The sequence below is a fragment of the Balaenoptera borealis genome, assembly GCF_965194805.1.
Source record: "Balaenoptera borealis genome assembly, chromosome: 8".
NCBI lineage: Eukaryota > Metazoa > Chordata > Mammalia > Artiodactyla > Balaenopteridae > Balaenoptera > Balaenoptera borealis.
In genome coordinates, this window is record NC_138865.1 from 98,780,454 (window position 1) to 98,793,860 (window position 13,407).

Consider the following 13,407-nt stretch of genomic DNA (forward strand, 5'->3'; position numbering starts at 1 on the left):
CATCGGATAAAAGAGTCTGACAAATGCTTATAAATGACCAAATGCATATATCGGAATGTTAGATGGTAGCATCAAGGTACCTGCACTCTTTCCATCTCTGGAAGATATCAAATTCCATCGCTTCTGTCTGATTTGGAATGAACCGAAACTCAGACACAAGCTCTGGTGTGTGTTCTGGAAGCTCGCACTCCCCAAGCTCGGCTGCAGGTTTCATAAAAGGGAGAAAACAGGAGACAGTGAATGCTTTTGGTTATTGCAGCACCAGGTCCAAAGGCACTTTGCCTGACTGTAAACAGCACAGGTACCCCCTCGTGTATAACCAACTCCCCGCTTTCAGGAGGATTTAACTCCCAATCGGTCCCCACATGTACGTTCAGAATCCCCATGAATGACTCCAATGCGCTCCCCACTGGGCCATATGACTGTCCCTCTCCCGACTATTTCTCCAGCCCAGGGAGGCCCTGATTACATTTCCCCCACAAAACTGTAGTGCCTGAATTTGCAATAAAAGGCAACTGCAGGGAATGGGGACCCACCCAGAAACATCCATGTAACAAGGCTCTCGTTAAGGGTGGGTCTCAGCAGCACTCCAGAGCCTGCAATGCTGGAGAGGACCAACCAAGAATTCGGTACAGGCAGAACCAGGGAGAAAAAATCTGGCAGGAGGGAGAAGGAAGGAGTGAGGAGTGAGGGAGGAGGGGGTGAGAGGGCCACGGGAGCAACTGCGGCAACTCAGGCAGAAGCTGGGAGGGAGCCGGCTGTGCAGAAAGGAGCAGCGGCCACGCGGGCGACCCCAGCAAAAAGCCCGAAGCCGCAGCTTGGTCCTGGCTCTTCCCCAGTGCCCCAGGGAACGCAGGGCCCGAAGACACAGGGGGCCCATTCCTCCAGGACATGAATGAGAAAGTCCACTCTTTCCACTCCCCCCACCCTTGCCGTGCGGGAGGCAGACCCCAGAAGGAAAAGGAATCCTCCAGGGGTTCCTCTATACCTTGTTGGCTATGAACTCTAATTACCTCTGATACCTTGCTGCACAAAGTGTGGTCCGCAGACCAGCAGCGTGGGCATCGCCTGGGAGCCTGCTCTCCGTGCACAACCTCAGGCCCCACCCTGGACCTGCTGGAGCAAACCCACCACGTGCCCAGGAGGGTGGTGCACACATTACTTTGAAAAGCACTGATCTACGACAGCGGGTTTTCGAATGCGCCAGAATTGCCTGGAGGGCTCGTTAGAACACACATTGCTGGCCCCCATCCCCGGAGGTTCTAAATCCATAGGTCTGGAATAAGGCCTGAAAACTTGCATCTCTAACAAGTTCCCAGGGGATGCTGACGCAGCTGATGCAGTATGTCCCCAGGGAACATACGCTGAGAATCACTGCTTAACACGACATCCCACCGACCAGCCAGCAAATGACCAAACACCCCCAGTGACAGCAACTCACTATGGACCCAGCAGCCCTTTCCAGTGGCTTCTGAGCCCCAATCCCAGAGCCCACCTTTCAGGAAAGGGACTCCAGTTGGCTCGCAGGAGAAGAGGTTAAAACGTTCCCGTCCACAAAAGAGGAAGCGGCAATACCATACTCGGAGGGGTGGTGGGAGGACTGCAGGAGACGGTGTCTGACACAGGGCGGGGACCTAGTGACTGTCCCCTCACCTGACTGCAGCCCCTCATCTGCAGCTCTCAACTGGATGGCACCCCTAATACCACCAGGTGGTCTGGGTCAGGATGTGCAGCTGCTTGGTGCCTTGGGCAAAGTCACAAAAGAAGATCGTGACATATTTGCCCAGAAAAGGTGAGGGCTGGGCTCCCAAGGCTGGGGGCCACGACTGACCTCTGACCAAGATGTCACCCTGAAGCTAGGGACCTGGCAAGGCTAGAAGGGCAGTCTGGGAAGAGATCTCCTTGATATGAACCACCCTGCACCCATGGGCCAAAGTGAGCCCTGTGTTTACTGGCGTGCCTGCGCAAGACTGGATTAACTGTGCATCTGACATCATCAAGCACAGGAGGGAGAAGCCAATGATGAGGTTCCCCCGAGACCAGGCAAGGGGGACACTTTGCTGCCTGCCTTCCAAGAACCTGCCGGCAAGAGGACACTTTGCTCAGTCTTTGAACTCTGCAGCCAGGGTCCCAGCTGTGAAGGGTGTGGGGCATGGTGGAAACGGCTCAGAGGCAGGAGGGCTTGACTCCCAACTTGACCATATACTACCTGTGTGACCTGGGCAAGTCACTTAACTGTCCTGGGTCTCTGATGCCTTATCCACAAAAGGGAAACTGACAAAGATGAAACAAGATCATGGACACACAACAAATGACTATCCCATTCTCCTCCTCCCTTCTTCTTTGTGCCTGAAATAATTTCCAAATCAACCATAAAATTAGTTCTCAAAGAGCAGAGCCTCCAAGCAGGGCCACTGCATCACAACTCATGAGGCATCAATTCAAGGACAACTGCAGCAAGACACGTATTCAAGGCTCAAGCATGGGAAGAAGTACACAACCTTTCACTGTGCAAACCCACAGAGGCTCTCTAGCGATCTTCATAGTCCAAGGCAAACCGGCTTCTTTGTGGCTGAACTAGAAGCATTTACTGATGGGCTGGGGGGAGGAGGGGACATGGAGAGACAATGTGACAAAAACTTCCCCATTTCTGTGTCTACATCTTCAGTTTTTCTTTGTACCTGACATAATGACTGCATCTTAAGTTACACTAATGTTGTGGTCCCAACTCAGATAGGTAATTTCTCCAAGAAGGGCTCAAATGACAGCTGGTATTCTTGTCTGCCTCGGCTGCAGGGCAAGGCAAATGGTTCTCCTAGAGCTGGGTGATGCCTTCATCACTTGGGGGTAGGCAGGGAGGTGATATGTGTGCCTCGCCGTCCTCTAATCATTTAGGACGTTGTGCCAATGGCCTTAGGAAGAAATCTCTCAGGTGGACTGACGGCCCCAGGTCTGACATGGATGCTTTCATCCCATTAACTACACCCTGCCATCTACTGCTGGGCCACCAAGCCTGACAGTATGACCTCCTGGCAGCTCAGAAACTCTAGGGTGGATGCAACTTGGCAAGCTGGTGAAATACAGATTGGTCAAAGTGGACAGTCCATTTCCAAGTTCCCCAAGCCACTGCACATCGTTATGGCACTTACCGTAAGGACCACTGTGTCAGGAAAATATGGATGTGAAGCACTTAGCATTGTATTTAGCACAGACGGTTACCTCCAACACAAGTGCCTTCAGACCACATGGGCAGACTGCCCTTCAGCCAAAGTCCATGGGCGGGGTGGGGCTCTTCAATTTCATTCTGCACTTACTGAGCACCTATTATATGCCAAGTCCCCACTAGATAATAAGCACTAAAGTGGAGATGGACCTAGAGTCTGTCACACACAGTGAAGTAAGTCAGAAAGAGAAAAACAAATACAGCATGCTAACGCATATATATGGAATCTAAAAACAAAAATGGTTCTGATGAACCTAGAGGCAGGACAGGAATAAAGATGCAGACGTAGAGAATGGACTTGAGGACACGGGGCGGGGTTGGGAGTGGAAGGGTAAGCTGGGACGAAGTGAAAGGATAGCATTGACATATATACACTACCAAATGTAAAATAGATAGCTAGTGGGAAGCAGCCGCATAGCACAGGGAGATCAGCTCGGTGCTCTGTGACCACCTAGAGGGGTGGGATAGGGAGGGTGGGAGGGAGGGAGACGCGAGAGGGAGGGGATACGGGGATATACGTATACATATAGCTGATTCACTTTGTTATACAGCAGCAACTAACAAAACAATGTAAAGCAATTATACTCCAATAAAGATGTAAAAAAAAAAAAAAAAAATATATATATATATATATATATATATATATATATATATATAAATGAAAAAAAATAAGCAGTAAAGGTGACTAAGGAATGGAAGTATCAGGGAATGGGAGTAACCTGGTCATTAAAAACCTTCTTTATAAGTACAAACATGACAGAATATATGTACTAAAATTACCAAGTAGAAAATCATACAAAAAAATTTGTGTATGAGTCTGATCAGAACTACATTTTTAAAACTCAAACTCATAGATAGAAACTCTGCTTGTCTGTGGGTAGGTCGGTGGGTTACCTTCTTCCTTCTACTCGTCTGATTGTTGTCCTGATATTCTGTAATAAGCCTGTACTGATTTTATAATTTGAAAAGACTTAGATCAACTTTTAAAACTTGGTAAATACAAAAGTCAGAAGCCAAATCTTACTATGGCACTCAAAAATAATTGGTAGTTATAAATGAATACATCATAATTCATTATCCCATAGAAGCCCTGATAAACGAGTCCACAATATATGTCTATCCGATGTGCTGATGAAATTCCTTATACGCAGTTACACATTAGTATCCTTTTAATTAGTGCTGGCAACTTTAACAAGTGTTTCTTGTGCATGTTAAACTAAAAATCCACCAGTGCATCAGACAGATGGAACAGTCAACGTTGAGAGACAGGCAACCCTCTTACCGTCCAATTCCCACCCACATGCTGATGACTCTCCCCTGTCAGTGCTTCCAGCCTGACCTGTCTGGTGGAGCCAGATCTCTACAGACTCAAGAAGCTCCCAGAGGCTCCAATGGCCCCTCTCAGCCAAGAGACCCTACACAGATGTCCCCCCACTGGAGCCCAACTCTTCTTCTAACCATTCACTGTCACCATCTCCCATCCTTGGTAGCAGCCTATGAGTCATCTCTGTCTCCTCTCTCAACACTGAGCCTAATAACCAGGTCCTTCTCCTTGTACCGCTGATGCTGTTTTGGGGTGTGTGTTTAACCCCCAGCCTTAGTTTCGTTTTGTTACAGCTATACCTCCTCACTTCACCCCCAGCCCCAGTCTTGGTCTTGCCCCCATCCCTTCTCCCCATCACAGCCACTGTGGCCTTTCTAAAATGCACGTCTGACCAGGCCTGCCTCCCGCTCGAGAGCCTTCAAAGACGCCATGTTGACAGTGCGAAGTTCATGCGCTTTAAATGGGGTCAAGGTCACCCGCCGCTCCAGGTTTTTGAACTTGGCCCTCTGACACCACTCAACTGCTAGTGCCTCTCTGCACTTTTCTACTTTGTGCCTTGGTTCCTCTGTTCATCTCCATCTACCCTTCCCCCGACAAGCCTCCACTTCCAAGCCTCCTGCAGGTCTCTCTTCCTGAAGGAACCACACTGTACTCTGTACGTACACACGGAGTATGTGATCCGGCCACGAGGTCCTCATGGGACTGAAAGCTACTTGGGGATGGAGACCAAAGCAGAGCACTGTGCCTGGTACATAGGAGACTCTCATTTGTTGAAATGAAAAGCAACAACTTTAAAATGCTAATTACCACTAAGGAATAATGTACCTTGTAGGCAGAGAGCAGCTAACTCCACAGCTGTTTCATATGGGCACTTCAATCTTAGAAGGAAAAAAAAAAAAGAAATTAACTGTAAATATGAACTTTAATATTCAAAACTATACAAAATGTCACTAACATCATTTCTCAGAAGGTAGTGATATTTAGATAATGATTTTTGTTCTCGGTGGTTTCTATTTTTGCTGTCTACATTAAAAAATGCAAATAAGCTGACTTACACTCCCTGTTTCCCAAAGTCAGTTCTCATCATATGGTAAAATAACCCCATCTAGGTATAGTTCCTCTCAACTCTAAGTAGAGTGGGCAATTTTACTGAATCTGGCAAGAACTGGGAAGTTTGGGAAACAGAATGAAAAGCCTTCCCTTTGCCTTATTATTTTTAAACTTATTTTATCTTGGTCTAGTACATGCATCTTTTGAAGCTGCCTTCAATCTTTCTTGAAACGAGGTCATAGTATTAGAAATAAACAGACACCCTATCTAAGATTGCCAGGACAGCTGGATACACTCGAGCAATCGAATAACTGAGGCATCGCCACAGAGGTGTATTACTACAAATCCAGTGATCCCATTCATACTTACTATTACAAATTTAGTTAGAAAAATAATAATGACATACATTGGTATAGCACTTCATAGTTTTCAAAGCCTTTTCATATACATATATTATCCAGTTTGGTCAATGCATCGAGTGCGTCAACCCCTAGGATGGGTGTTGCCTGTGCTCCCCATCCCCACCGCAGAAATGAGGAACTGGGCGTTGAAGTGTCCTGCCCACAGACGGCCAGCTGGTAGAGGCAACGCTGGGGCCGCCAGAACACTACTCTGCTATGAATGCAGTAAATCAGGCTGATGTGCACGGAAACTGCAAAGTACTGTACAAATGCAAGGCATCGCCATTAATATTTTTCCAGACCAAAGACAATCACCAGTTAAGAGGCTTTTAGTATGAGGAGCACAGTATGGAGAGAGAGAGAGAGAAATACACACACAATCAAAGATCTGTATTGCATGGTTGAATAAGGCAAATGTATACACTGTACAATCTACTTGTTCTATAGTGTACATTCCACTAGGATTCTCATAGCACATATTCTACAGAGAGTTTCCAAATTCGGAAATCACATTTTAAATCTCCTTCAGATTACATTCAAAATCAGAATGTATTCTTGTCAATAATAGCAGGTATTGCTTTTTAGATTCAGAATATCTTAGTTTTTCATGTAACAGAAAATAGTCAATATGTCTGGTGAAAATGACACAACTGTAAAAGTTAGGACTGCTGAAATCTCATATCCTTAAAATACATACTGCCTGTGAAACCAACCATTTCAGTGCCACTGCTTCCCGTGCTCAACAATCATTGTATAGCCAAAGGCCTGGTATTTAAAAACCATTTTTAAGAGAGGAAAAGGAAATGAGATGAGATGTCTAAACCTCTTTCTACTAGAATCAGAACATAACCTCTTTACATTACTTAAATGCAGATGGTGATGAGTGAGACTTTTGGATGATCCAAATACTTGTCAGTGTATACATACTAATAATGTATCTTGCTTGCAGATACGACAAAAGCCGTTATGAATGGGGCAGTGATGTGATCAGGGAGAGAATTATTCCCAGATACACATCACTTAAGATATTAAATGCTCTTGGAAATGCTTCAAGCCATATAGTAATCACTTGAAATAAGATGATGATGACAGCGATACAAGTATTAGACTCACTTTACAATGCCTGGTGTACTTTTTTTGAATTTTGAAAAGGGAACAAGGGTAAAGAGTTAAAAAAAAACACACATGGTGAATTATTTAGAAAATATACTATGATCTATCCTGAGTTAAGAGTTAGAACAAAAACATACTTACTTTCCTGAAAGAATGTCATGCCTGAGTTGTAAAACAAACAGGTACCTGACAAACATATACAAAAGTCAACAGAGGGTAACTTCCCCAGCCGCTTCCACTCCCCAACTTCCCATCACAAATCCCACCCCACACTCAGCCCGGAATTCTGCATTGTAAAAAGGGAGTCCAAGTCAAATGAGAACTTGGGTGGAAGCATCTCCTCCTGTCTCCAGGAAGGCATCCCAGAATCTAGCTAGGAAGGTGAGCGCATGTAGGAATTCGCAAGATACTTGGAGGATGGAACATGGAGCAGTGCACAGTCCAATGACACCTCCACATGCCCTTGGGGCTCCAGGAGAGAGAGACACACACACACATGCACACGCATGCAGGGCTCACACGCAGCATGCAACGTGTCCAATCCAACAGGCAGGGTAGAGCCACTGCGTTGGGCCCTCAGCCGGCCCACCAGCAGATTCCAGAAAGGCTGCAGCTGATTGTATCACAAAATTTACAGCTGACTGTAGTTAGCAACCACTGGAGGCTTTTTTTCTGATGTAGTTTAACTGCAGACTCTGCCTTTGAAAAAACAAAGTACACGTGCGCACACACACAGACGCACACACACACACACACAGGAAACAAAAATCCTGGAATGGGACGGCAGCTGGTCACAGGGGTAACGGAAAATGGGGAGGAAGGCAGCAAATAACACAAGTGCAGTTCACTGAAGTAAAAGATTAAGTAAGTGTTCTTTTTACCAGGAGGATGTGGGCATCAGAACCACTTACAGTGCTTTGTAAAAACCAAAGCTGCCCACGCTCCACTCCATACCTACAGAATGAGAATCTTACACACAAGAGTGGTCCCCAGGAATCTGATTTGTTCAAAAGCCTCCCGGGTGTTTCTGATTCACAAACCCTGGTTAAGAATCACTGGCTTTGATGACAGCTAGAAGCAGCACACTTCATAAAGGACTCTAAAGAGGAACACTAGGATAATGTAATTTGTTTGAACTTTGAAAACAATGCACACGGTCACTCTCTGTGGAATGGATATAGGACAATGTGGGTGACGGAGACATGTGGGTGGTGGTGAAGGTTCTAGTACATTCCAGAATGTTACTACTTCTGAGAAGTGCTCAACCACCATTAAACTGAGTACCCACATCAAGGAGGACACAATGCTGACGTGGCCAGAACTTCCAATTCCTATAGGAAAACCTAACCACAGAAGCCCCCAGGCCGCTCCCATGCGGCGGTGGGGGGGGGGGGCATGGTGATAAAGTCGGTCTTTAAAGTATTACTTAGGGGGTCACCTCCAAGCCAGTGGCCGCCATGGATCACCCAGAAGCTTACATGTCACCACAGCTGTCCATCACAGACAATGACAAGGAGATTCTGGGGACATCAAAAGCAGCAGAAGCCTGAGTAGAGAATCTCACTGATAGAAGGGTGGCTGGAGGGAAAGTCCACACGTAAAATGTTCTTTAAGCCTCTTTTGCTTTGACACTATTTCTGAAGTCTAAGAGACAGGCAAGGGCAGGCACACTATAAAAGAAATTCAGTGGGGCGGAAAGATACCGTGATGCAATTCTAACAACTTTGATATTGTAACAATCAAGGGAATATTTTGCAGTTGCTTAAAAAAATAAGGTGGCAATTTTGGAGGGAGAGATGCTCTTCTAATATTTGCCTTCTCTTTTTGTATCTGAGACAAAACTAAAGTGTCATAGACCAACTAGCCAATTTACCCAAGGTCCAACAAAATAGGAACGTGATAAGAAAATAAATTTTTAAATTTTGATTCACTAAGAAAAAGGTCCAGTCAAGCAGAGTGTGGATTTTCAACAGAATACAGAGATAAGCACACACAAAGTGCTAATAACAGTTGCTCGGAATATAAAGACAGCAGATGAAAGAAGCAGCAAACCCACAGTTTAGAAGAGCCATGGATTGTAAGTAAGGCAAGTGCTACAGGGTGTGGGTGGGTAGGGGGATCTTGTTTTGCATCTTGTCCTACCTTGTAAACTCTTCACGAAGGTTGTTCGGTTCTGAAGAATAATATTTAACTCGAAAGTGCAAAGCATAAGCAGGTCCAACTAAGCATTTGGAGATGGAAGGTTGAAGATGTTTTTCCCCAATTTTGAAGATCACAGAATGGATAAAAGGAAAAACATGTTAAATCTATTAACATATCCACCACGGACTCTGGGAGGTAACAACGGAACATACAAAGGTAGTAAGTTCTTTTCAATACTAGTTTGGAAAACTAAAATGGACTTACTTTGGTTTTGACAAAGATAGTTTAGCTAGTAATCTCATTCTGGAAAAAAACCCTCATCATCTAGATGAATTACTAAGAGCTAACCTTTTACTTTCACCCCTGATGGCCAAGATACTCCAAAGTGATACTAACTTTTAACAAAATACTAAGTGGGCTAAAGGAAAGTGACACATGAACAGTCAAGTGTTCTGTAATCTAAAAATACTACGGTAAAAATACTTTAAAAGTATTAAATTAAAAAAAAATTACTCATACATAAACCACATTGAACAAATCTGGTTACCACAACTATAAAATCAGAGAGCTGGACCAGACTGTCAAAGATCCTTCCTGCTCTCCCATTCTCTGAATCTACTTCATAACTCACGAGAAAATGAATGTCACAGGTATAAAGTCATGTTTCTGAACAGCGTATTTATCAGTCCTCATTGGGAGAAGTGTTTGATTTCAAATGAGGGCATAGTCTGTTTTCTAACATCTACTAAAAACTCTTATTCAAATTTTAAATTCTAATATTTAGCCAGCCTTAGGAAATTAAAATTCATCCTAAAATTGAATCCATTTGAAAATGCTCCCAAGTTCTAATGAAAATGTAATACCTCAAAACATTGGCAAAGGAGTTTACTCTCTGATAAAAGAAGGTAGTCAACTAAATTCTGCTTACTTACTTTTCATCTGCTTTTTTATGGGTTTGGAATGATCCAGCCAGTGCTGAAAGAAAGAAAAAAAATTTTTCTTAGGAATAGTTCATCAGTAAGATTACACAGTCCCTTGGGGTTACCCTGCCCTACAACCCTTAGTAATTAAAACCAGGGATTGTACCAGATCACGAGCTCTTAGGCTGGGGATCTGCAAACAGCTTGGAATGGTATAAAAATACCTGTGCTACATGAAAAGATGCTCAACATCACTAAATATGAGACAAATGCAAATCAAAACCACAACGAGGTATCACCTCACACGGGTCAGAATGGGCATCAACAAAAAGTCTACAAATAATAAATGCTGGAGAGGATAAGGGAAAAGTGAACCCTCATACACTGTTGGGGGGAATGTAAATTGGAGCAGCCACTATGGAGAACAATATGGAGGTCCCTTAAAAAACGAAAAATAGAACCATTTGATCCAGCAATTCTACTCCTGGGTATATATCCAAAAAAACCCGAAAACACTAATTCAAAAAGATACACGCATGTCAATGTTCATAGCAGCACTATTTATAATAGCCAAGCCAAGTGCCCATCAACAGATGACTGGTTTAAGAAGATGTGTGTGTGTGTGTGTTTGTGTATGTATAATAGACTATTACTCGGCCATAAAAAAGAATGAAATACTGCCATTTGCAGCAGCATGGATGGACCTAGAGATTATCATACTAAGTGAAGTAAGTCACAGAAAGACAAATATTACATGATATCACTTATATGTGGAATCTAAAAAATAATACAAATGAATCTATATACAAAATGGAAACAGACTCACAAAAATAGAAAACAAACTTACGGTTACCAAAGGGGGAAGGGGAGAGGGATAAATTAGGAGTTTGGGATTAAACTACAGATGCAAACTACTATACATAAACTAGATAAGCAACAAAGATTTACTGTAGAGCAAAGGGAACCATGTTCAATATTTTGTAACAACCTATAATGGAAAATAATCTGAAAAAATATATATATATATAACTGAATCACTTTGCTGTACACCTGAAACTAACACATTATAAATAAACTATACTTCAATTAAAAAAAAGAAAAAATATCTGTGCTTATGCACATTAAGAGCATTTCTCCCGGGGAGAGTTAGCTTTCCAAAGAGGTGCCTAAAATAACCTAACACCCTTTACCTCATTGATCTATAAAGTCCCTTCTAGTCAGTGGAGCCACCAACTGCCTTTTCCTTCTGAGATTTCTCAAGTTACAACCAAGTCTCTGTTAATCTAGTAATGACTACGAGCCCCACCGTTGAAAATCTCTGCTCATACACAGGTCTTGGCATTCTGTCGCCCTAAACTCTAAAATTTAAAACCAAAATTCATGACCCTTTAAATGACCCACACTGAAGATGGAAAGACAGGAGGGGATTTGCCTGAGAGAATTCTGCTCTGGTCCATGAAGGCATTTCAACTTCCTCTAGTTTTCACCAGAAACACCACTTCAGTCTTACCCATCCAAGGAAATTGCAAAACCATTTCCCTCATATAAACGTTCCTCTGTAACATCCCAGTTGTTGACACTACAGTCCTGAGGAACCTCAGGAGCTTGACTTCCATGGAAAGCAACACTTAGGAACATGAAACTGAGCCCCTCCAGGTGAACACGAGCCCCGAAGGGCAGGGACCACGCACTCAATCATCTTTGAGTTTCCTGTGCCAAACGCAGAGCCTGGCACCCAGCAGGCCCTTATCAGATGCTTGAGAAATAAATAAATGTTCAACACAATTTTTTAAATGAGGCAAATAGGGACCTTCCCATCCCTTTATGTAAATTCCATGCACGTGGAACATCGCTGTTAGGATGTTGGAACAACACAGCCTGGAGCAGGTTTCTCACTAGCTGTTCAAAATCCGAGGCCATTCTGCTGACCGTCAAGATACTTTCAGAAGCAATCTAAACTCTGCACATACTAATAATGAGAAAGGGTGGGACTAAGTGAGTACAGTGCACTCTACCCCTCACCAAAGAGCCCACTCTGACTGTGTGGGAGGAGGGGGATAAGGAAACACAGAAGCAAATAAGAGATGAATTCTAATACCATAAGCTGGGAGCAGTGCAATGGGAGACCGTGGGCTCTGTCAACCCCACTCCCCGGCTAGGCCACCGTGTGATCAAAGCACCAGATCCCCACAGCCGGATGCCTATCTCAAAGGCTTGTGGACAGGATGCTTTATCTCACTGTTCATAGCTTTGAATGGGAAATGATCTAAATGTCCATCAACAAAGATGGATTAAAACAATGGCTCCTCCATATAATGAAATACTATTCAGCCTTTAAAACTGATTTAGGGGCTTCCCTGGTGGCGCAGTGGTTGAGAATCCGCCTGCCAATGCAGGGGACACGGGTTCGAGCCCTGGTCTGGGAAGATCCCACATGCCGTGGAGCAACTAGGCCCGTGAGCCACAACTACTGAGCCTGCGCGTCTGGAGCCTGTGCTCCGCAACAAGAGAGGCCGCGATAGTGAGAGGCCCGCGCACCGCGATGAAGAGTGGCCCCCACTTGCCACAACTAGAGAAAGCCCTCACACAGAAGTGAAGACCCAACACAGTCAAAAATAAATATAAATAAATTAATTAACTTAAAAAAAATGTACTTTAAAAAAAAAAAGGCTAATTGAGGCTCTTCCTTTTAAAAAAAAAACAAAAAACTGATTTAGGCCTATATTTATTGATGTGGCAAGAGATCCACGGCACAATGTGAGATGGAAAAAAAAGCAGGAAGGATCCCTTTATAGAAAATTATTTCCTATCAACATATGTCCAGAAGAATTTATAGAGGTTATTTCTGAATGTGGGACTGGGAATGACATTTACTGTTTTTCTTTTTTAATTTTCTGCATAGTTTTTTTCCTTTGAACGGGAATATTATTTTCACGGTGGGGGGAGGTGGGCTGGGTTGCCAACTTCCATCATTCATTCATCACTTGCCTATTGGGCAGTTTCTGATGATCAATTTGTATCATTAGAATTAAGTCTCACTGCTGCCCTCAACCAAGCTGGAAATGCTGGACCTTAGCCCCTTGGGAGGACAGATAAAGACTTGATAAACACATAATATTTACTTTCCTGCCAAAGTAAGTATCATGCTAATGGCTTGACTAAACCTGTTCTTAGCCTCACTTTCAAATCAATTTATCCTTAGCAGGCAAGGAAAGTTCTCCCTGCAACCAGCCT

The 13,407-nt window shown here is 43.9% G+C and overlaps 1 protein-coding gene across 7 annotated transcripts in view; it reads right to left on the reverse strand.

The window, feature by feature from the left end:
- The window catches only part of EPB41L4B (erythrocyte membrane protein band 4.1 like 4B), a 143,280-nt gene that overhangs the window by 80,521 nt on the left and 49,352 nt on the right, over positions 1-13,407 (reverse strand). For 6 of the 7 annotated variants that reach the window (XM_082403888.1, XM_082403884.1, XM_082403883.1 and 3 more), the window contains exons 3-7: positions 10,186-10,228; positions 9,254-9,332; positions 7,253-7,297; positions 5,373-5,425; positions 81-201 (exon numbers count right to left, since the gene is read on the reverse strand). In XM_082403888.1, the coding sequence (XP_082260014.1) occupies positions 81-201; positions 5,373-5,425; positions 7,253-7,297; positions 9,254-9,332; positions 10,186-10,228 (341 nt within the window). The remainder of the gene's footprint in view (positions 1-80; positions 202-5,372; positions 5,426-7,252; positions 7,298-9,253; positions 9,333-10,185; positions 10,229-13,407) is intronic. The other variant, XM_082403885.1, reaches the window with a different exon arrangement.